At 43.8% G+C, this 25,424-nt stretch overlaps 1 protein-coding gene across 2 annotated transcripts in view; it reads right to left on the reverse strand.

Annotated features, from left to right (window-relative positions):
* The window catches only part of LOC126469953 (ribonucleoprotein PTB-binding 1-like), a 367,627-nt gene that overhangs the window by 92,542 nt on the left and 249,661 nt on the right, over window positions 1-25,424 (reverse strand). For both annotated transcript variants that reach the window (XM_050097363.1, XM_050097362.1), the window contains exon 2: window positions 3,492-3,783. In XM_050097363.1, the coding sequence (XP_049953320.1) occupies window positions 3,492-3,783 (292 nt within the window). The remainder of the gene's footprint in view (window positions 1-3,491; window positions 3,784-25,424) is intronic.

Raw genomic sequence — 25,424 nt, forward strand, 5'->3', positions numbered from 1 at the left:
TTAACCGCTTCTACAGCAATGATTCACTCTATCCTTTTACTTATGAGACTCAACCGTGCACCATTGAACCAAAACTGACGCTTTAATTCGTTTCATACATCTTCTTCCCAGTATCAGCTTCTTCGAACCATGCAGTCAGCGACTGCTTCCGAAGGTACCACAGTTGCGCTTGCATTTTACAGCAAAGTTTATTAAACATGCACATTTTTCCAGCGTTATCCTCAATTTACTGCAGTCTAGTCGGGCCAGAAGTTTCGGAAGCTCTCATGCGTTTCAGAGCAGTGAACAAGCTGAGACCCTGATTATTGAATAAACTCGCCTTTTTTTCCAATGCCGATATGGTAATCGTTAACGGTTCTTCAATAGAATAATACCTGTAACTGCTACGCACATAGTCCGTAACAGATGCGAAGTGTGTTGCCGATTTTTCTTCGCGACTTCGCAGCATGGACGAAGCATCAAAAAAACTGGCACGTGGATAATCATTACGTGTCTAGTACGACAACGTTCCGCTGGTTTACCGTCTGCAGTAAGAGATTTCGAGTTTAATGGTGGTCATTCGCTCGGATTACGCTGCACCTACTGCGTATTATCCTTCCAGCAGCAACTCCAGACGTAGCACCCGAGGAGCAAAATAAAAGCTTTAAAGACTGTCTCTTTAGATGGCTTCTACGTCGTAATATGTCAAGAAAGGGTTGAAAGGGGAATTCGGCGTAAAGGGTTTTAATAAGATCTTCCAGGAAAAAGTCTGTCTTCCTTCATGGTCTCTACAGTTTAAGAGAGGAGTAGTGTTTTGTATGTGCTATCTGTCCTGAACGGAAGAAAGTTGTCAGCAGAAAAAAAGAAAAACCATGAGAGGGTGGAGGGACGCAACGAGAACTACAGCAAGGAACAATTCTTCAATTACGTTCAGCGAAGTTCCCTCACGCCTGTAAGTGTCGAGAACGAATGTAATTTATATTAAGAACGCGACAGAGTCTCGGAGGTGCTCACCAAATTCCAGTGGCAGTCGCTGCAAGAGAGACGTTCCACATCACGGTATGGTCTACTGTTCAAATTCCAAAAATGGCTCTAAGCACTTGGGACTTAACGCCTGAGGTCATCAGCCCCTGGCTTTAGAACTACTTAAACCTAACTAACCTAAGGACATCACACACAGCCATGCCCGAGGCGGGATTCGAACCCGCGACCGTAGCAGCAGCGCGGTTCCGGACTGAAGCGCCTAGAACGGCTCGGCCACTGAGCCCGGCTAAAATTCCGAGAGCGTACTTTCCTAGACGAGTCAATCAACACGTATCTCTTCCTCCTATGCGTATCTCGCTATTAAACCACGAAGAGCTCACACAGAGGCATACCGACAATAAACCTTCTCGCGAACCATTCGCATAATGAGCATGATAAATTCTAGAAGATTTCAGTGGGCAGCCCGTCTGATGAGAATGAAAGAGGACCAAGTGGTTTCAAGAATATTCACGGAGAAATCATTTGGTAAGAGACTTAGGGGAGACCCAGAAACACATGGGCAAACGAAACTAAAACAATATGCAACAGGACGGGTATAAATAGCAAACCAATAAATGCTCCTTGCGGAGCACAAGAAAGGCGAAAATGCTTCTGTTTCAATTAAGAGACTGCTGTAAAGTAGGTTACCAGCCGCCTCATTCTATCTTCCTCAGCAACTTTAAAAATTTCCCAAACATTTTGGCACGCGAATATACTCGTGCTCTTTTTAACGTGCAACTCACCTCTCACTACCATAAGCTCCCGTAACTGCAACTCACCCACAACCCACTAGTCCGCCTCTGTAAGTCGTCATACTCATCCACTTCCAGTTGCCCTTTCTCGCTCACTCGTTCAGACCAACTCATTGTCATTATTAGACCTCGTATTTTAGGTAGAAACCTATTTTGTTCTTCATTAAATAAAGGCAATAAAAGTTGTTCATACACGAATTACGCCAATTTATGTTGGAAAACGCTAGTTTTATAGCACCTAAAAATACCTAATTTCAGGTTAATAGCTGACTGTATCCAACTTTTAAAATCCGGTCCAAATTTGTATGACTAAAATTACCCTTCTGGTCTTCCCGGGTACTTAGAAAACAGAAATTGAATGATAACTGGTTTGTTTGCATGCGCGAACGCTAATCCTGTGTCAGACGACAACACAAGCCAGGCCGTTCCAGCCCTCGCTGCTCCACAGAGCTTTGTCGATCGTTGTGAACCGTCAAATGGGCCGGCAGGGCACTGAGGAGCCTTGTGATCTGCCTCAGGCGCCTTGCTGCCCTGTCTGAACAGCCTGTTTAAAACACCTGCACTGTCTTCATTCAGTCGGTCAGCGTGGTGCTCGGATGTGGTGAAATATTTCACAGCGACAGTGCACTTGTGGAAAGCCAAGCATGGCCAAAGTAGCCAGCTCCAAATCATCTCTGATTCAGCAGCGGTTACAAGAATTTCCTGATTTCTCTACAGACGGAGAAGTTATTCACTGCAATGTGGGCAACAAAGACGTAAGTAAAACGTTACCCTTTTATCTGCTACGCCCACTCAGAAACAGTTATGCCACTTTTTTCCCGAGTTAACTTGGACCAAACACATACGAATGCAAAAATATTGTTTCTAAACCCTTCTCGTACGTAAATTCTTCCACAATGTATTTCTCATTTTTTTTTGTTTCTCGGTACTTTCTGAACAGATGTCGCATTTAAGTCAGCATGTTGCAGGGATTAAACATCAAGCAAATTAATAAATCAAACTTGAAACAAACGTTTGTAACTAAACCAAATGCAAGACACAAAAATGAATTTCATCTTGACTTGTGTCGAGCCATGGTTGCACAAAACGTACTATTCAATGCAGTTGAAAATAGCCAGTTCAAAAGTTTTCTAGAGATATACTGTCACCGCAGCAATCCATCAGAATCCACACTGCGAAAAAACTATTTAGATACTTTATATGAAAATACATTGAGCAGGATAGGTGAAGATTAGGCGATTGATGTATGTGGAACGATGTCGATGAGACACCTGACTGACAAGGTCGATGTGTGTTGAAGATATTGGGCGATAACGATGTTCCGTTCCTCAATGGTCGTTTCCTTCCCCTTGTGGCCCATTCTGCTGTTCCACGGTACCCACGGCCGAGTGCTGTTGCTTCACGGCCGCCACACGACTACGCAAGTGTGGAATGCACTCCGGGGCTGCGTCAGCCGTTTGTTTGGTTGAAAGTAGTCCGCTGTACAAATACATTTTGCCCTGTCGTAGACTGTGCAGAGTGTAAAATATTTTATTTTCCCAGAATAGATTCGTGGCATACGGGAAGCTTCGTTACCAAGAACACGGTTATCTGACGCTACATCGTCGTACTTATTCGTGTCGGCGCTGTGGGTGATTTACTATCCCAACACACCATCGTAGTTTGTCACCACCTGCTGTATGAATATTTAGTTCCATGATTACGTATACAATGGGGCGAAAGAGGAGGACGGCTCACCGGTCTTCTCGCTGATCATGAGGAAGCTGCGGCGCACGTCCCCGTAGGCGGCGACGAGCGCGTGGAACTGGGCGTCGGTGTAGTGCAGTGGGAGCCTGGCGACGCAGAGCATCATTTCGGTGGGTGTGGGCGCGACGGGCACGCGCTGCCCCCGCAGCAGGAAGACGCGCTCTCGCTCCCAATCCTCCAGCAGGTCCGGCTCGTCCAGCGAGGCGCGCGCCACACCGGAGCCCAGCCCGCTCTGCAGCTGCACCGAAGACACCGGCAGCTCCGACAGCAGCTCGCGGATCTCCTGCGGGAACAAGACAAAACACGTATAAACTCAGCGGCTTTCTTGTCTGTCTGTCTGTCTGTCTTGTACAAATTTTGCAACTGATTTTAAACTAACTTTCCAATGAGCTCGATACTTAGCTCAGAACTGGATGAATGTACAATATTAACACTCTTTCTTGCCGATCTGTTCGGTAGGGGTGGACATGGCGAGTGGGGAGCAGAGAAGTTTCGTACGGCTCGGGATCTCGGCTGTCCCGCATGACTGGAGTGTTGTGTGGGTAGTATCTGAATGCGTTCCTGATGGTATGTGAGCGGACGAACACGGCTGAGCGTAAAAAACGAGGAGGATGGGGGGGGGGGGGGGGGAGATAAGGCAGAGGAAGAGATGTGTACACATACATAGGCAGAGTCACGGGTAAAATTCTAGTATGTAAGTAAGTATTTAAAAATTAATCGTCAAATTGTTTAAAATACGTTGAAAAATTTCACTACACGAGACTAAAAAGCAGAAAATATTTAAATAAAAATAAGTTGTTATAGTATGTTTTTCAATCGTACTAAAAAGTAATTTCTCCTAGCCTGATACCGATAGCCCTGAAAATTTGGGGTTGTGAGTTTTTAACAACATTGACAATACTAATAAGATTTGTAAGGAAAAACATGGGGCGCATGCAACAGGTAATAGGAGTTGAACTATAAACGCATCAGTTGTGTACTGCAAGCATCCCACGTTTTCGTTTAAAAAACCTTGTAGCTACTAAAAATTCACCAGCACCAATTCTCCAGACTTGTAAGGGTTTAGGAATCTGTATGGGATCAGCACTTCAGATGGGGCCTGCAATTTGTATGGGATTAAAATTACTTTGTGACTGACATATTGTAATGTTGAAGAGAGGGGGAGAGAGAGTGAGTGGGGGGAGGGGGAGGGGGGGGGGGAGAGAAAGAAAGAGAGAGAGAGAGAGAGAGAGAGAGAGAGAGAGTGGGGGGGAGGGAGAGAGAGGGGGGAGGGAGAGAGAGGGGAAGAGGATTAAGGGGGGGAGAGGAAGAGAGGGGGAGGGAGAGGGAGAGAGAGAGAGAGAGAGAGAGGGGTGAAGGGGGGAGGGAGTGTTGCCGGCGTACAGCCAGCGAAATTTTACAAGGCGCTGCAAGCAACCTACAAAACAGGCAACACTGTGAGCACGTGGCGCTCGAGAAAGAACTACCACTGGGTGGTCCCTCCCATTCGACTCACTGAAACGTCACTCGCAACGTAATTTTCATCGGAGTATCGCAGTATTTGTAGGCTTGGCAATCTGTACGGGACTAGGAGGAATTATTTTGTACTTTTTAGTCCGATTTAAGAATTGTTATTATAAAATTTTATTTTTATTTAAATAATTACTTCCAAGGATCTAAGGGCATGAAAGGGAGGTATCAACTGAGCTAAGTAGATTGGGTGATTGGTTGGCCAGCTGGTGTTAAGTGACTCAACAGTGAGATGTGTCCCTCATTCATGGGATAGCCCACCTGGAGTTGGTGGCGTCAGCCAGAAATCTCATCAAATTCTGATAGTATATACGACTGGTAAAATCTACACACACAAAGTAACATTCCTGATTATGTTGAGCTCCACAGCTGACTGATACTACTATTACTGATGGAAGAGAACCATCACAGCCATATTAATACGTATTTATTGTGTCACGACCGGTTTCGTTCCTTTAGACCATTATCCGATTGTCGGGTTGTGTCAATACCATGACACAAAAGGTCCGGTAGTCATATGTAACGGTAGAGACAAAATTCGGAAACGATGATCACATAAATATCTGTCGACCGCCTGGAGAAGCTTGGCAAGCAGTAAGTGCATGCGACACAGCGTTCTGTGTACAGTAGACTGTAGAATGGCAGAGAGAGTACTCGTCGTTTCCACATGTTGTATCTAACTTTCCAGACCTTTTACATAACGACAATGGTAGAACTCAGCAATCGGATGATTTTCTAAAAAATTAAATCGGTCGTGACACAATAAATGTGTGTTAACGCTACTGTCACAGTTTTCATTAATCATTAGTATGATTGATGGCAAATTGATACCAGAGATGAGAAATAGTTGTACGAGAGCTAAAAGTACAGAGTGGCTATAGTTAAAATTTCGCTAGTTGAGCCAGTTTAGAACGATGACTACTTACCTTATGGGTAGCCAACTTTACAGGAATGAGTTCAGACTGTGTTGCAGGATTTGCGTTGTTAGTTGTGTGACGTTCCATGACTTGCCGTCAGGCGCCTATACTGGTACGGCGACATAGGGCTGAAGCGCAAGGACCTGTCTCCATTACAATTGCATAAAGTCAACATGGGTCTGGACAAATTGAGCTGGAATCTACTCGTAGAGCTGTTTTATCAAAACAACAGGGAAAGTGCTGCTGCTCTTCGCAAGTGTCGACGCACTTAAAGGAATATGATGTCCTCTTTCCTTCCGCAGTGGGTTTGAAGAACATGATTCGGAAGTTTGAATTAACTGGCGATTCGGGAATTGCTCCTGGGAGAGGTTGAAGGAGCTACTGTTGCCATAGTTGATAATGATGCTTCAAGCAGTGCTCGAGCCGTGCCACAACAACTGGACACCCCATGGAACACCGTTCGAAAAATGCGGCGAACAATTGTGAAATGTTATCTCTAATGCGGTTCTATGCACGCCACGGTTCTACATCTACATCTGCATACATACTCCGCAATCCACCATACGGTGCGTGGCGGAGGGTACCTCGTACCACAACTAGCATCTTCTCTCCCTGTTCCACTCCCAAACAGAACGAGGGAAACATGACTGCCTATATGCCTCTGTACGACCCCTAATCTCTCTCTTATCTTATCTTTGCGGTCTTTCCGCGAAATGTAAATTGGCGGCAGTAAAATTGTACTGCAGTCAGCTTCAAATGCTGGTTCTCTAAATTTCCTGAGTAGCGATTCACGAAAAGAACGCCACCTTTCCTCTAGAGACTCCCACCCGAGTTCCTGAAGCATTTCCGTAAGACTCGCGTGATGATCAAACCTACCAGTAACAAATCTAGCAGCCCGCGTCTGAATTGCTTCTATGTCCTCCCTCAATCCGACCTGACAGGGATCCCAAACGCTCGAGCATTACTCAAGAATAGGTCGTATTAGTGTTTTATAAGCGGTCTCCTTTACAGATGAACCACATCTTCCCAAAATTCTACCAATGAACCGAAGACGACTATCCGCCTTCCCCACAACTGCCATTACATGCTTGTCCCACTTCATATCGCTCTGCAATGTTACGCCCAAATATTTAATCGACGTGACTGTGTCAAGCGCTACACTACTAATGAAGTATTCAAACATTACGGGATTCTTTTTCCTATTCATCCGCATTAATTTACATTTATCTATATTTAGAGTTAGCTGCCGTTCTTTACACCAATCACAAATCCTGTCCAAGTCATCTTGTATCCTCCTACAGTCACTCAACGACGACACCTTCCCGTACATCACAGCATCATCAGCAAACAGTCGCACATTGCTATCCACCCTATCCAAAAGATCATTTATGTAGATAGAAAACAGCAGCGGACCTACCACACTTCCCAGGGGCACTCCAGATAATACCCTCACCTCCGATGAACACTCACCATCGAGGACAACGTACTGGGTTCTATTACTTAAGAAGTCTTCGAGCCACTCACATACTTGGGAACCAATCCCATATGCTCGTACCTTAGTTAGGAGTCTGCAGTGGGGCACCGAGTCAAACGCTTTCCGGAAGTCGAGGAATATGGCATCCGTCTGATACCCTTCATCCATGGTTCGCAAGATATCATGTGAAAAAAAGGCGAGTTGCGTTTCGCAGGAGCGATGCTTTCTAAAACCGTGCTGATACATGGACAGCAACTTTTCTGTCTCAAGGAAATTAATTAAATTCAAACTGAGAATATGTTCGAGAATCCTGCAACAAACCGATGTTAAGGATGTTGGTCTGTAATTTTGAGGATCCGTCCTCCTACCCTTCTTATATACAGGCGTCACTTGCGCTGGTTGAGCAACGTTCCTAACCTGATACGTAAATGTGGTACGCAATTAACAAAATTTTACTCTCTCGCGTGGAAATGTAAATGTGTGTCAATAGTTTATTCGCTATTTCTCTTCCAGATGTCCTTAAAAATGTTTCCCAAAGTTTCACTTTCCTACGATCAGTAGTCTTCCATGGGGCCTCTCAAGTAGTGAAAGTTTCATTCTGACAACACAGGACGTTCCTCGGGCCGGTCTGCAGGCCAGACCAACGTAGGGCTACGGCAGTGACAAAGTAAACTATTTCTTTCCTAACCTCCTTACGAGTTCAACGTCTCATTCATTCATTAATTCATTATGAAGACATTTGAACTCCGTTTTTCGTGAAGACAATGCAAAGTTGCCATATATAAAATGGAAATCAATCATCACCGTCATGGTTCTGATGTTAGCTACTTGGTGTGCATATAGTGTGTGTTCGATGATAGGCGACGAGAAATGAATGAAGAGTGAAGCACTAGGTATTTACGTTTCGACAACTCTGCAGTAATGAGCAAGCAAAACAGCATTGTACACATGGAGTGAACCAAATGCGGTTGTCCACTGCTGACAGACCTCGTACTCACCAGGCCATCCACATTTCGGTTTTTCGAGGTTTCCCAAAATTACCTCAGGCAAATGTCGGGATGGTTTATTTTATAGGGTCACGACAGATCAGAGCTAGCGCACTGTGTCCAATGAGGTCTATGACTTTTTCGTCAGCACCACACTAGAGCGTAAATCACGTAAGAACGTTGCCACCTAGACTAATGGTAACTGTATTACAGCTTCAACGAAATACCCCGTAAGATCGAACGACCCTGCAATCTGGTTGAACATGTAGTATCACTGCCACAGATGCTACCACAACGCCGCGCTAACACAAGGTTGGCAGCCCGTCTGCCGAGCACAGCACACTCTAGCGGGCTGTGCAGCTCGACGGAACTGGAGTGTGCCTCGTTCACTTCTTAGCTAGATTTCAACCTAGGCAAACGCACTTTCATAATCGGCCCTCAGCCAGTCCTGTTTGCATTGATTCTCTAAGGAGGGCCCATCAGGCTTAGTCCCTGAGAATATGTTGTATTAGTTCATGGTATTCCATGTTTTCGAGATTGTTAGTTCATAGCCGCAGCTGCAGTCCTACAAACTACTGAAGATAAGTGATTTTCATTGTACTATGTGTTTCTTGAATAATAATCCTTCTCTCTAACAGAGTGCCGTACCGCATATTATTGCAACCTTGACTCCTTCAGTTCCTATCAACTCGGCCTCCTAATTATTTGCATTTAGTAACGAGCTGAAAACACCCACGCGTTTTGTGCCTCTAAACAGTGAGACACAATAGAACAAACCGTAGGGACATCTACGTCTACATGATTACTCTGCAATTCACATTAAAGTGTTTTGCAGAGGGTTCATCGAACCACAATCATACTATCTCTCTACCATTCCACTCCCGAACAGCGCGCGGGAAAAACGAACACCTAAACCTTTCTGTCCGAGCTCCGATTTCTCTTATTTTATTTTGATGATCATTCCTACCTATGTAGGTTGGGCTCAACAAAATATTTTCGCATTCGGAAGAGAAAGTTGGTGACTGAAATTTCGTAAATAGATCTCGCCGCGACGAAAAACGTCTTTGCTTTAATGACTTCCATCCCAACACGCGTATCATATGTACCACACTCTCTCCCCTATTACGTGATAATACAAAACGAGCTGCCCTTTTTTGCACCCTTTCGATGTCCTCCGTCAATCCCACCTGGTAAGGCTCCCACACCGCGCAGCAATATTCTGACAGAGGACAAACGAGTGTAGTGTAAGCTGTCTCTTTAGTGGACTTGTTGCATCTTCTAAGTGTCCTGCCAATGAAACGCCACCTTTGGCTCGCCTTCCCCACAATATTATCTATGTGGTCTTTCCAACTGAAGTTGTTCGCAATTTTAACACCCAGGTACTTAGTTGAATTGACAGCCTTGAGAATTGTACTATTTATCGAGTAATCGAATTCCAACGGATTTCTTTCGGAACTCATGTGGATCACCTCACACTTTTCGTTATTTAGCGTCAACTGCCACCTGCCACACCATACAGCAATCTTTTCTAAATCGCTTTGGAACTGATACTGGTCTTCGGATGACCTTACTAGACGGTAAATTACAGCATCATCTGCGAACAACCTAAGAGAACTGCTCAGATTGTCACCCAGGTCATTTATATAGATCAGGAACAGCGGAGGTCCCAGGACGCTTCCCTGGTTCAATTGGCTCTGAGCACTATGGGACTTAACTTCTGAGGTCATCAGTCCCCTAGAACTTAGAACTACTTCAACCTAACTAACCTAAGGACATCACGCACATCCATGCCCGGGGCAGGATTCGAACCTGCGTCCGTAGCGGTCGCGCGGTTCCAGACTGTAGCGCCTAGAGCCGCTCGGCCACTCCGGCCGGCCCGTGGGGACATTTAGGTGCACAATACAACAGTAAAATCATGTTATTCAACGAACGAGATCTCCATATTTTGTACCAAATTTTATCCCTAGCAACAGTAAGGAAATAATCCTGTACGTTTTGCACAAGTGACGCAGTGCAGAGGAACCGCCGCACTATGGAAGCGTAAGCCGCTGCCTTCGGCACGTTATGCACAGTGGTGTGCGTCGGTCCCCGGGTTTGGTGGTAACAGGCGGACGGCGGTAAGATCTGTACGGCGCGATTATTCTAATTGCGGCTCTCCGGACGAGAAGCTGGCGGTCATTCGCCCCAGCTGGCTGGCGCCCGTATGCACCCTGGCCGCCGCGCACTGCCAATTAAACGTAGCGGATTCCTGGCGAGCCGACTCTGCGTCCTCTGGCTGCCAAGGGGCACCGATGTCTCGTTTCCTCACCTCCTCCCCCTCTCTCTTCCGTCGGCTGCCACCACAACAACCTCCATCGACGACCAGCGAGGCGAATAACTGTCATTCGACTACCTTCCGATAAAGTTGTACACGTTCAAATAAACGGGTTTGCTGCCGGGTGACGTCGTCGAACACCGCTGATATTTCGACAGGAGCACACCCTGCCATTCTCAAGGCACAAATGCAGGGAAGAAGAAATGTGCAAGCAAATTTAATACCTCGGTTCACAGAGGAGAAACAAGGAAGACACCACACACACACACACACACACACACACACACACACACACACACAAAGATAACCAACATCTGAAATATCGATAGTTACTATTAATAAACAGATGAGGTAGCACTAATTCTGTCCCTCTGTTTTTTGATGAGAGACAGAGCCGGATTACAAGCAGCATTTAAATAAAATCCACCATCTCTGTTAATAATGTTCCTTGATAGTCCGATTTCAACAGCTTCCTTAATAACACTATCCCAATAGCTGGACGTGCAAGCCAGAATCTCCGTGTTGTTGTATTCCATAGCGGATTTGCTCGGCTGTTGTAAGCGTGTGTGACGCTTATGTTCAATACACCGGTCTTCCACAGTCCTGATTGACCAATATATGACATGTTGATTAATAGTAACTATCGATATTTCTGATGTTGCTTATCTTTGTTTGTGTTGACACTTGTTCTGTGTGTGGTGTCTTTCTTGTTTCTCCTCTGTGAACCGAGGTATTAAATTTGCTTGCACATTTTTTCTTCCTTGCATTTGTGCCTTGAGAATGGCAGGGTGTGCTCCTGTCGAAATATCGGCGGTGTTCGACGACGTCACCCGGCAGCAAACCCGTAAGTTATTTGAACATTCAATTCGCCAGGAAAAGTTAAGGTCTCACAAAGTTGTACACGTTCAACGTCCAAAATAAAATCATATACAGAAATTACAAAAAACGTCAGGAGAGAGAATAAGCTCTGACTCGAGTATTCTAAACTTCTGTGTCCCACAGGGATCCACACTTGGCCCATTGCTCTTAATTTAACACAAGACACATCCTACGCACAGTGAATTATGACAATGTTGCTACTCATGCAAATGATACTCAACTCTACTATTCAAGGATAACGACGCGGAAAAACTGGAACTAAAAGCAAACTTGAAAGAAAATAATGCTACCCAAAGGTCTCCTGAAATAGATTTGCATAATAACATTACTGAAACACATTCTTTAAATTTCAAACTAAAAAACAAACACAATGAAGATATCAGCATTTGCACAGATGAGCGCATAGCAGGAAACTGCTCATACAAACAATTTTTTTGGATCATGGATGGTGAAAATTTAAGGAGGGAAGAGAGAGGAGGAGAAGGTGGTTCAAATGGCTCTGAGCACTATAGGACTTAACATCTGAGGTCATCAGTCCCCTAGAACTCAGAACTACTTAAGCCTAACCAACCTAAGGACATCACACACATCCATGCCCGAGGCAGGATTCGAACCTGCGACGTAGCGGTCGCGCGGTTCCAGACTAAAGCGCCTTTTTTTTCGTTCGTTGTATCTGCTCGTCGCGGACGTAGCAAGACACCCGTTTCAGTTCGCCGTTGGTCCATTAACTCAGTTTTTTTTAATTATTACAGAGGGCAGCTAACCCTCTGACCGAACACGCTGAGTTACCGTGCCGGCTATTCTCATTTTGTTCTCTTTCGTTCGTTGCATCTGCTAGGGGCGGACGTCGTAAGACATCCGTTTAAGTTCGTTGTTGATCGATTAACTCAGTTTTTTTATTACAGAGGGCAGCTAACCCTCTGACCGAACACGCTGAGCTACCGTGCCGGCGTTTTTTTGTTCGATATAGTTCGTTGCGTTTGGTCGGGGCGGACGTCACAAGACATCCGTTCAAATTGACCGTTGGTTCCTTGACTCAGTTTTTTTATTACAAAGAGCACGCAGCCCTCTGACCGAACACGCTGAGCTACCGTGCCGGCTGTTAGTGGGAGTCTATGCCTATTATCTATTATCGTATTAATGTTGTGGTAAGCTCCGAACTCAAATGGATCACTCTCTGTTGGATGCACTATCAGCATCACCAAAACAAAAGACGCTCTTTAGTTGGTATCACTCTAGAGTGTTCAACTGCCAGTATGGAACATGATCAGACACGTGACAGCCGATCTTTCCAATAAACTCCAGCGCGACCAAAACTAGCGTACTGTGATCATATGAACTGCGTACTACACTGATTTAAAACATCAAATGTTACAGCGAACATCAACGACGATGATTCGTTGATAAAATAGAATATTAATGGTGAAATGAGATACAACAGCTCCTTGTACATTTTTTTTCATCGTTAGCACGAAACACTGTACTGAAGTCAGTAAGACTTATTAATTAAGCAAACTCTCTTCTTTTCCGAAAGCTAATGAAGTTCGAAGAGAAAATTATTTAAAAGCAAGCTGCAAGAAAGAACAACCAATCACACAAGTGACGGGGAAATTTACACTTGACCAACAGTTATTGTTATTTCTTGTTTAAATAAAGCTTCATCTTCAAAGGCAGAGAACTTGCAGTAGCAAACATCGGATTTCGAACCCCTCTGCATTGTTGGCAATTACTTGACATCAAGAAACATCAAAAAATGGTTCAAATGGCTCTGAGCACTATGGGACTTAACTTCTGAGGTCATCAGTCCCCTAGAACTTAGAACTACTTAAACCTAACTAACCTAAGGACATCACACACATCCATGCCCGAGGCAGGATTCGAACCTGCGACCGTAGCGGTCACGCTGTTCCAGACTGAAGCGCCTAGAACCGCACGTCCACACAGGCCGGCCCAAGAAACATCGTTTTGTCTACAGTACTAAGTCTGTGATCACTGTTCACTTATATAAAAGTTGTTACATTTAAGAATATGAAGGCGTTAAAGCTTACATAGCGGAACCGGTTCGTGCTCCAAATATACCCTCTTCTCCAACAAGTCTTTGTTTTGTTGTGTTTTATAGCAGACTGACGTTAGAAAAAGTGTATGAAACGTCCCGAGTCAGCAATTACGTTGAAGATAATGTTAGTGGACGGGGTGAAAGGGATTGGCTAAGAGAAGAACTCGTATAACAAGTAACTAGTAGTTACTATAGACAGACACGTCCTTTCTCATTGCTTAATATTGACACACTTCGTCCGCCACTGTTACAAGGTACGAGTTCTGTGTACAGGGCTCGCTTCAGCAATTAGACAGATGACAGCATATTCCCCACTGGAGACTGAAATCCATATCTACAGTTTTAGTACCTGAATCTTGCCTCATCAGAGCCTGCTCCACCACTGGCAATTAGCATTTTGTACCGTCCAAGGGAAAAAAAAAAAAAAAAAAAAAAAAAAAAAAAAAAAAAAAAAAGTGTGCAAAGTTCGGGTTCGTACTCCTGATTGTTTGTGAAAACGTCCGGATAAGACCATCGCAAGTGTTTCGTTTTAATATGTGATTTAATTATCACTCTCCTTAATACAGTGGTTACAGAGAGCAGTATAATGGTTACAGAATAGATGAATCGTGAGTTTAGACTGTCATTGGCTCCTGTATGCAGAGTGGGCCAGCTACGTAATCGCTTTGCGTGGTTTATCCATTTCCTTTTCGACACTGCCGTAGCTCTCGCATTCGCTAAGCACAGGCTTTTTACATTCCTTCGACGCGAACTTTACTTTGACTTGCCTTAACTCTAATTGCGAGCAAACTTTCAATTTAATTCTAATTTTCACTTCTATTGCGGCGTATATTTTTACTGTCTCATTTTTGGTCATAACAGTGCCATGCAAACTCTCCACAATGATATACGAATCAATGTTCTAAATAAAAGCGTTTCCACAAAGCTAACTCGTAACGATCACGCGCAAGCGCCTACACTCGTGGGATGACGCCACAGAACAACAACAACAACACTGCGCTACAAACACGTACAGATATGATCTAACCGTTGTGGGCGCAGCCACTGTTTACGTAATATTTGCCTCGTAGTTATTAAAGATTCAATTCAGTAGTTACAAAGCTGTCACACACGAAAGCTCGACAGACTGACGAATAGATGTTTTCACTTCAAAAGAAGGGAAAAAAAGTATTCCAGTAAATGGAGCGCCCTCATTCACTGCTGCGCCCAAATCTCCATTCGCTGATTAATTACCTACAGAGTCCGGATGGTGTGTTCAGGCATAGTACTCATGTGTTTCTTCCGATGATTACGTCTATGTTCCAGTGGTTTTGTTGGTTGAATAATGTAGTTACTTTGACTTAGAAGATGACGAGATTATGTCAGTGTTTCTCGGAGGGTGTTCGGTGGTGTACATAACGGAAAGGACATTAAAGCGTTTTGTTTTGTGCACCACGAAAAGACGTCAGCAGTCAGGGACAGTATAACCACATGCATTTATCGAGAACCGTAAAACAGTACCGTAACCATGAAAGCTGAATTGCTGCGCTGTCGTCTGGGGTGACCAACAGTATTGTGGTATTGTGCGACTCATCCGAGAATAATGCGACGTCGAGTTATTAAATGAGACCAGCGCAAGGAACGCAATGTAGACGCATTCAAATTGACATCTCTGGATATGATTCCATTATTTTTCTGTGCACCCCAATCGTCCCCACTAAACTGAGGCATAATGGTTAAGACACTGAACTCTAATCCTTAAGAAACACACCGAGCGAGGTGGCGCAGCAGTTAGCACACTGGACTAATATTCGGAAGGACGACGGTTTAATCCAGAGTCCGGCCATCGTGATTTAGGTTTTCCGTGATTTCCCTAAATCGTTCCAGGCTAATGCCGGGATGGTTCCTTTGAAAGGGCACGGCCGACTTCCTTCCCCATCCTTCCCTAATCCGATGAGAGCGATGAACTTTCTGTTTGGTCTCCGGTCTCCTCCCCCAAACAACCAATCAACCTTAAGAAACAGGGATCAAATTCTCACGCTGCATTTTTGGTTTTGCTCTCCCTATCTTCAACAAACAATGACGGCCACTGTTACGCTCAACAACGCCAATATGGAGTCCCCCTTTGCCAAGTCCATCTGAGTCAGTGACATGTTCTTTATGACTTCGAATTAAATGGATATTCACATCCAACTTCCTTTCCTTCCTGGAAATTATAGACAATTACCGACGCTGTGATTTTCATTCTTTTATATGAAGGTTTACATTGGTTTATTTTAGATGCACTCCACATATCCATACGCTATTTCGCAGATGCTTCGTGCCTAATCTTAAAAATGTCCCGTAGGGCATATTCAGTTTTTAACAGTTTAACAAATCCGGCCAGTTTATAGTTTTAGTTGACTGAGTTACGCTATTTGGTACCGAAAATTTTTAGTAACTGCAATATAATTCGTTATGGAAGTAAGGAATAGCCATAGCGCTATTCATTCCGTTATATTTATGAATGGAACATATTAAAGTAACCATCTGCAGTATTTTAGTGTTTGTTTAAAAACAGGCACTCAGAAAATCATTCATCCTTTCATCGCATTTAATTAGGTTAACTTTTTTTTCTTTTTTTACATCACTGCAAAACGTCCCTGAGAGAGAATTTTCGTGTGTAGAAGGCGGAGCGGGCGATGAGTAAGTTACAATACGGTTATGTCACACGTTGGAATGCAGGTATGTCAGGAGTTTGCAGTCGCAGCAGATGTAACGTCTGCTTTTAAGCTAATTAAATTCATGTGTCGGATCAGAATAAAAATTTGAAAATAACACTACTGTTATGAAGTCTTGTGGGAAGTACTGCCTGGAACTGAAATAAATGCTGAACGAAACAATAACATCTGATAAACGGTGGTGGATCTTATTATGAAGTCCCCCAAAATAGATAAGAGTTTACCGAAGAAATGCAAGTAAATAGATTTAAGTGCCAGGAAGTCCTTTCTGAAAGTATTTGTATAGAGTGTAGCCATGTACGGAAGTGAAACATCGATGGTAAACAGTTTAGACAAAAAGAGCATAGAAGGTTTTGAAATGTGGTGCTACAGAAGAATGCTGATGGTTAAACGGGTGGATGACGTAACTAATTGGGGAGAAGAGAACGTTGTGGCCCAACCTGACTAGAAGAATGGATAGGTTGGTAGGACACATTCTGAGGCATTACGGGATCACCAGTTAAGTACCGGAGGGAGGCGTGAGGGGTATAAATCGTAGAGGGAGACCAAGAGATGAATACACTAAGCAGATTCAGGAGGATGTAGGTTGCAGTAGGTGCTGGGAGATGAAGAGGCCTGCACAGGATAGAGTAGCATGGAGAGCTGCATCAAACCAGTCTTTGGACTGAAGATAACAACATACAAAGTGACTCTTTGAGGTGCTATGAGCAGAATATTTGACCAATTGATAGTCTGTTAAGTCAATTTTCGGGCAAGCAGAACAGCTGAAATTGCCCATAGCATGAATTTCACTTTATTTGGACATCCAGGAGGTAAACTACACCAGAATACATGTTCTCGTCACTTAAAATTTGAGAGTTCCGATGAAACGCGCTCACTGCACAGTTCTCATCAACTTTGCTTCTAATCAGAACATTACTGGCAACGTCACTGGGTCAGCATGAATAGGCTTAAGGTCGACGCCATGGCGCTTTATAGAATGATGTCTGACGAGCAGACCGTTCTGTACCTTTCCCCAGCATTTGCTCTGGGCAGCTGTGTTACGGATTACCTCTTTTTCGTTTTATATAGCGAGTAACATTCCGAAAATTTGTGATAAGGTCTTATGACCAAACTGCCGAGGTCATCGATCCCTAAGCTTACTAACTACTTAATCACGCTAAGGACAAAACACACACACACACACACACACACACACACACACACACACACACACATGCGCGCCCGAGGGAGGGCTCGAACCTCCGACGGGGGGAGCCGCGCGGACCGTGGCAAGGCACCTAAGACCGCGCGGCTAACATTCCGACATCGACGTTCTTGGAGAAGGCGTGGGCGTAAAACACAGTGTCACCTACTTGCGGTTTCATAGGCGTTTGTTCACTTTCGACACATTCTGATGATAGCAACCCAAGGACACAAGATGAGTTCCGCAGTTTTCAATACGTTCGTTCCCAAACGCTAGGACATCACAGACTGACTTATCAGTCAACTAAATAAACAGTATTCCACACTCACGCGTATCCCAAATTGCAAATTATGAGTTTGTCGCTTGGCAGTCGTCTCGAATTGGTTCTTTCACGCCGGAGGGGTGGGGATATGGTCACAATATTGCAGCTAAACAGTGATTATTTTCGGCGTGCCATTTAATAAGCGCAAGAATTTTTCCTAAGGACTGTTAATTTTCTTAAGACTAGGGCCCAAGTGACTCACTCAGAAATGGCCAGAAAGCAAGACGACCGCGTTGCTTATTGCAGACCAAACGCGGAATGGTACTGCGTTGCAGTCTACTTCAGAGGTAACACTGACCTCTTGAAGACGCCCCCCGGCAGGCAAGCCTTCAAAGCTGAAGTTCCCTTTGTTATCAATTTCTCGTTTTCCTAGAATGCACCACAAAGATGCTGCATAACAGACGATAAGAGGGATTTGTCTTTGCTGGCCACGTTACCTGTGCTCTCGTTGGGTTCCTAGATCCCGAAAATTACTCCACCAAAACACAACAATCAAGAAATGCGCGGTCGAGAAGCTTCTAATCTGTGGCTGACAAATGAGGCTTCCTACAAGCTCGTAGCACAAAGAGCACGAGGCAAGGCACTCCACTCCATTTGTCAGGGCGAGGGCGGCCACAATACCTTTGTCACTGGCCGCATCGACCAAGTCCAGACGGAACCAGCAGCGTCTTGCCTTGGAAATACGCCCTCCACCGGGCTTATGCGACACCAGCCCCCAAACAAACACACACACACACACACACACACACACACACACACACACACACACACACGTACGTACGTCCGTCCAATTTACCCCGCGAGAAGCGACTGCGTTACGATTATATAGGACGTAGTCTGTCAATTATCAAATGATTAACTTCAGATTCTTTATGTAAATTTTGTTTCCATATAAATACAATAAAAACGCCTCACGATGAACGAAGCATACTCGATTCGCCTAGTAATGTCTTAAATTAAAAATAAGCGAACAACGTAACTGCAGAACAAAATACACAGTTTGTAATCACTTTCACGTCTCATACGTTTAACAAGTGAAATTTCAGTTGTCCAGAGCACGAAAATTCTTACGAACTCTACGTTTCTCAACCAATTCTTTAAGCGTTACTTTTTTCTTATTACGAGTGATACGTCTAACATTTACGGCTGCACTTACAACTCAGTGCAAGACATGTTTCTGTATTTTCTTTACAAATTTGAAAGAATTCGTATTTCCTGTATCCTTTAGAATGCAAGTGAAGGTTTCCACAGCCGAGATCATTTGGTGACTAATTAAATCGCTGAGGGCGGTCGCACAGAAATAATGACCCTGCACTCGCATCTGGAAGAAACTTCGTTTAAAACTCAGTTCAGCGGTCACAGCTGTGACATGGTTTATTCGAAGTGACTTGTCCCTATTCCTGCTACTATCGTTGTGTACAGTAGAGAGAATGTTCAGCCACACACTCGCCAATGTCCACGTGACACTGACAACTGCAAACCTTGATATTTCATGAAGTTACTTTTTTAAAAGCGGATATAAGCCAGTTCAGCCTAAGAAACAGGTATACTTTCATGGGATTATAAGCACTGATGACAAACAGGGGTAAAAGAAATTATTCAGCCCACGAGGCATCCGACTAATACTATGTAACGCCTCCTCTAGTCTTAGTACTGGACTCAATTAAGCATAGATGGTGGTCCAAAATTTCTTCGGGCAGGCCATATCAAGATGAAGCCAATCAGTGTTGAATTTTGGATCCCACAGTATCCAAACTGCTGGGTGTTGATTGCTACGTATCACCCGCTGTTCAAAATACCTGCAGAAGTTTTCTGTGGCACTGATACAGCGCTATTTTGCGGGATAGTCGGGGTGCGATGGAGTCCTTGAGTTTTCGTCAAACCTGGTACGCTAGAAGCCATGTGAACACAGCTGTTATCTTCGGAGATGAGAGTGACGACAGAACGAAGATGAAGAATGTCTTGGACTTGGTCACCAAGAATATTGAAATTTACATCCTGATTTATGTTCACGCTAATCTACCGTATATTAATGCGCCCAGTCATCATACGAACCACACTCCTCCATTTACAAAATAAAAAAAAATCCACAGAACCACCTACGGCTAAACTACATCAGGATTAAACGTTTCACTGTACCCATTCTTTGGGCCATTAAAGACGTGCAGTTGTATGTGCCGCTGTGAGCAATGGCGTTTTGCGAAGTACCCGACTCCAAAGTTCGACTGGAAAATGGAATTAGAGTGACCTAGATTTATTGACAGCATCGCTTCATGTCGGGTTTGTATTCGATTGTCACTGACAAGGCGTGACGTACGTCTATAGCTCCTGTCGGATGAAATCTTTTTGAGACCACTGTCCTTAGGCCGTGTTTCATGACTGCGAGTGATAAGGCTTTCCTTTTAGACGCGTTAGACAGTCGACGTTAATACACCGTCAAATTGGGCAACAACATTCACGGTGTAGTCATATGCACGTCCAAATACAATAGCTCCTTTCTGCCTTTCTGTAACGCCTCTACGTCGACCCGTCTTAATGCTCTGGTACCGTATAACCGGCTGACACACACAACACACACACACACACACACACACACACACACACAAACTACATCACTGCCATGAGTGTAGTAAGCAAGGTAATGACACACGGCCAATTTGTACCAGTCTCTACTGACTACAGTGATCCAGAACGACCAACGTGCTTTATTTGAGAGAGGGACTACTATTTCGTCTGTTGATTTTATACAGAGTGAGTCAGGAGCCGCAAAGATACATGCATTGAGGAGTGATAGTGATTCTGAATGAAAAACTTTATGTAGACTTATGCCCTATTCTGAATCGTTTCCCAGATAGAACACATTTAATATAACTTTTGTAAGTTTTTCTTGAACAACTCGAAAATCGCACCCTCCAGCGAAAATGTGTCGCAGTATAAAATTAAATTACATTAAACTTTCTACGAAAATATCTTTTTTTCTGTCTAGGACTGATAGTTTGCGCCATTCATCTCAACTTCCTCTATACTACTGTAATACGTGGTAAACAATGACAATGTTTAAATAACATAAAAGTAAATAACAATGTACAATACGTGTGTTCTGTCTCGCAAATCATTCAGAATAGGGCGTACATCCATGTGAAGTTTCTTTGTTGACGATCACTCAAACCACGTACCTTTCCTCCTGAATTACCCTGTCTAAAAAGTGCTTTGTGATAGTTGTATTCGTCCTGTTACGTTGTCTAACGATGTACGTTTTCAACTGGAAGCGACGGTAGAGACTGCGGCGTAAACGTAATTAGAGTGAGTCCTTTATGCTGCCGGCTCGGGTGCGTCCAAGCGCGGCAGTTCACTCTCCACTGAACGCGCGCCTCAAAGCTTGCGCCGCAGGGCTCGTATGATGGGGAAACGCAGTGCTGAAAGCTGACGCGTCACCACAACACGGTAACTGATGATTTCGGAACACACTTCCGTTTCCCTGGTAACTATTACGTGGAAAAATGCGATTTTAAAATGTAGTCACTGGAGCGCACACAGTCATCTCTGCCCCGCCCGTCATTCATCAGCCTTACAAGCAGTCCTAAATGGATTTCCATTCTTTTCAGGCAACAATCTGACGTTTCAGACAAACGTCATGGAGGCACAGTCAGGTCCCACTGTAGTAATCAGCTGTTGTGTGGGAAGGGCGGGAGGTAAGCACGTATAGCAATACTTCGCTGCATTACGTGCAAAACTAGGTTACTTCGTTCGTTAGTACAGGGACTGGAGAATAATAAGGAAACGCCGCGAGAAATGCATGCGAGTAATTGGAAATTTGTGGTAAGTTCCTATGGGACCAAACTGCAGAAGTCATCGGTCTCTAGGCTGACACACTACTTAATCTAACTTACGCTAAGGACAACACATGCTCGAGGGAGGACTCGAACCTCCGACCATGATTAGGAGCTAAATGAATTAGAACGTGGATAAATTGTTAGTGCTCGTATGTATGGTGGGTGCTTCTGTAACCAAGGGAGCTGAGGTGTTTGATGATTCAAGAGGCACCATATCACAAATTTATACCGTATACAAAGAAAGCGGGAAAACATCATTCGCTAAATCAAATCACGTACGAAAGTATGAGTCGAGTGATAATGACGGACGATCACTGAAGAGGATTACGGCGAAAAATAAGAGGATAAAAGCTGCAAAAGTCACTGTAGAACTGAATGTCGCATTCACGAACCCTGACAGCCCAAAAACAACACCAAGGGAACTCCATAAGCAGAGAACTGTAGGACAAGCTGAAATTCCAAAACTGGTCACCAGCGATGCAAATGCCCTGAACACGAAAACATGGCTAGAAGTCGGAAACAGCATGAACCAAGACCCATCCGACCAAATGACCGAGTTTACGTCCAAAGAAAGAAAAATGGCGGGGTTTCGATGACGATTTGGGCAGCCGTACCACGGCGTTCCATGGAACCTATGAGTACTGTGAAAGATCGCTTTGCTGCCTAGGATTATGCGACCATTTTGGCTGATAAGGTTCATTCTATGGTACAATGTTTGTCCCTCAATGACGGTGCAAAGTTCCAAGACGACAGGTCTCCTGTTCACACAGGACTGTTGTTTGCTGTTATTGCGTGTAGAAACTGGTTTTCTAGTTTTGAGTGCGTGTGCGTGTGCGCGCGCGTGTGTGTGTGTGTGTGTGTGTGTTGTGACGTGAAATGCTTACGTAAACGCTACCTTTACCTAATGAAATGAGTCGCCAAATCCAACTGAACCTGTGTAACTGTACTGCAATGAACTTTTTGTTAAAGTAGTTAGAAAACGTAAAACTGTATACTAAATATGCTATCCTATGTAATTCTGTACTGTGCAGTGCAGTGAATAGCGTTACAGTGCGTGACGTTACAGAATTTGTCTTACAGTTCCATCACACATAACAGAAAAATTCTATCTTGTGTTTTTTGTGTTTCCACATTTTCGACCACCTCCGGTATGAGCGCTAAGAAAATATGTGGCTTCTTCCCCAAACACGTGAGGTATGCACTCCGTCTTCAGGCCACGAGTGGCCTACCGGGACCATCCGACCGCCGTGTCATCCTCGGTGGAGGATGCGGATAGGAGGGGCGTGGGGTCAGCACACCGCTCTCCCGGTCCTAAGGTGGTATTCTTGACCGAGGCCGCTACTATTCGGTCGAGTAGCTCCTCAATTGGCATCACGAGGCTGAGTGCACCCCGAAAAAAGGCAACAGCGCATGGCGGCCTGGATGGTCACCCATCCAAGTGCCGACCACGCCCGACAGCGCTTAACTTCGGTGATCTCACGGGAATAGGTGCATCCACTGCGGCAAGGCCGTTACCTAAACACGTGAAGTATGGGTCATCAAAATTGTTCTACAACAGGAAGACAGCCGGCCGGCGTGGCCGAGCGGTTCTAGGCGCTACAGTCTGGAACCGCGCGACCGCTACGGTAGCAGGTTCGAATCCTGCCTCGGGCATGGATGTGTGTGATGTCCTTAGGTTAATTAGGTTTAAGTAGTTAGAAGTTCTAGTGACGGATGACCTCAGAAGTTAAGTCCCATAGTGCTCAGAGCCATTTTTGAAGACGGTGTTACAGGGTCGGGTGACAAAGTCATCAGAGCACACCAAAAAAAGCTGTGGAGCATTGGAAAATACGAAGGAGGTCGTGAGAGTTTTAAGCTCAATTGCGGGCTGTGAAGTGCGTTGGGATGGCTACGCTCGTAAAAGCATTGTCTGGCTCGAGCCTCCGTCCCGGCTATAGCTTTAATCTGTCAAACTTTTACTGGTTGACTGCATATTTGTGCAGATTATACTTTGTTTTTGGTACTATTATTATTATTATTATTATTATTATTTCTTTCTTGTCTCAGACGTTATGTCTGGTTAAAAATGGAAGGTGACGCGGACCTTGATCAAGCGTGACTTCCTTTTAACTGTACGGTATATTATACATTGCATTTAGGAACTTTCGGGTAATTGAACAAGTGTCAATAATTACAGATTTCTGTAGTTGTATATATAAGTTTGGATGTAGCTGTATTGCATTGATGTACTGGTGGATATTGTGTGGTATGACTCCTGTAGTTGATAGTATAATTGGTATAATGTCAACTTTATCCTGATGCCACATGTCCTTGACTTCCTCAGCCAGTTGGATGTATTTTTCAATTTTTTCTCCTGTTTCCTTTTGTATATTTGTTGTATTGGGTATGGATATTTCGATTATTTGTGTTAATTTCTTCTTTTTATTGGTGAGTATGATGTCAGGTTTGTCATGTGGTGGTGTTTTATCTGTTATAATGGTTCTGTTCCAGTATAATTTGTATTCATCATTCTCCAGTACATTTTGTGGTGCATACTTGTATGTGGGAACATGTTGTTTTATAAGTTTATGTTGTAAGGCAGGCTGTTGATGTATTATTTTTGCTACATTGTCGTGTCTTCTGGGATATTCTGTATTTGCTAGTATTGTACATCCGCTTGTGATGTGATCTACTGTTTCTATTTGTTGTTTGCAAAGTCTGCATTTATCTATTGTGGTATTGGGATCTTTAATAATATGCTTGCTGTAATATCTGGTGTTTATTGTTTGATCCTGTATTGCAATCATGAATCCTTCCGTCTCACTGTATATATTGCCTTTTCTTAGCCATGTGTTGGATGCGTCTTGATCGATGTGTGGCTGTGTTAGACGATACGGGTGCTTGCCATGTAGTGTTTTCTTTTTCCAATTTACTTTCCTCGTATCTGTTGATGTTATGTGATCTAAAGGGTTGTAGAAGTGGTTATGAAATTGCAGTGGTGTAGCCGATGTATTTATATGAGTGATAGCTTTGTGCATTTTGCTAGTTTCTGCTCGTTCTATAAAGAATTTTCTTAAATTGTCTACCTGTCCATAATGTAGGTTTTTTATGTCGATAAAACCCCTTCCTCCTTCCTTTCTGCTTAATGTGAATCTTTCAGTTACTGAATGTATGTGATGTATTCTATATTTGTGGCATTGTGATCGTGTAAGTGTATTGAGTGCTTTTAGGTCTGTGTTACTCTATTTCACTACTCCAAATGAGTAGGTCAATATTGATATAGCATAAGTATTTATAGCTTTTGTCTTGTTTCTTGCTGTCAATTCTGTTTTCAGTATTTTTGTTAGTCTTTGTCTATATTTTCTTTTAGTTCTTCTTTAATATTTGTATTATCTATTCCTATTTTTTGTCTGTATCCTAGATATTTATAGGCATCTGTTTTTTCCATCGCTTCTATGCAGTCGCTGTGGTTATCCAATATGTAATCTTCTTATTTAGTGTGTTTTCCCTTGACTATGCTATTTTTCTTACATTTGTCTGTTCCAAAAGCCATATTTATATCATTGCTGAATACTTCTGTTATCTTTAGTAATTGGTTGAGTTGTTGATTTGTTGCTGCCAGTAGTTTTAGATCATCCATGTATAGCAGATGTGTGATTTTGTGTGGGTATGTTCCAGTAATATTGTATCCATAATTTGAATTATTTAGCATCTTGGATAGTGGGTTCAGAGCAAGGCAGAACCAGAAAGGACTTAATGAGTCTCCTTGG

The sequence above is a fragment of the Schistocerca serialis genome, chromosome 3 (genome assembly GCF_023864345.2).
Source record: "Schistocerca serialis cubense isolate TAMUIC-IGC-003099 chromosome 3, iqSchSeri2.2, whole genome shotgun sequence".
Taxonomy (NCBI): domain Eukaryota; kingdom Metazoa; phylum Arthropoda; class Insecta; order Orthoptera; family Acrididae; genus Schistocerca; species Schistocerca serialis.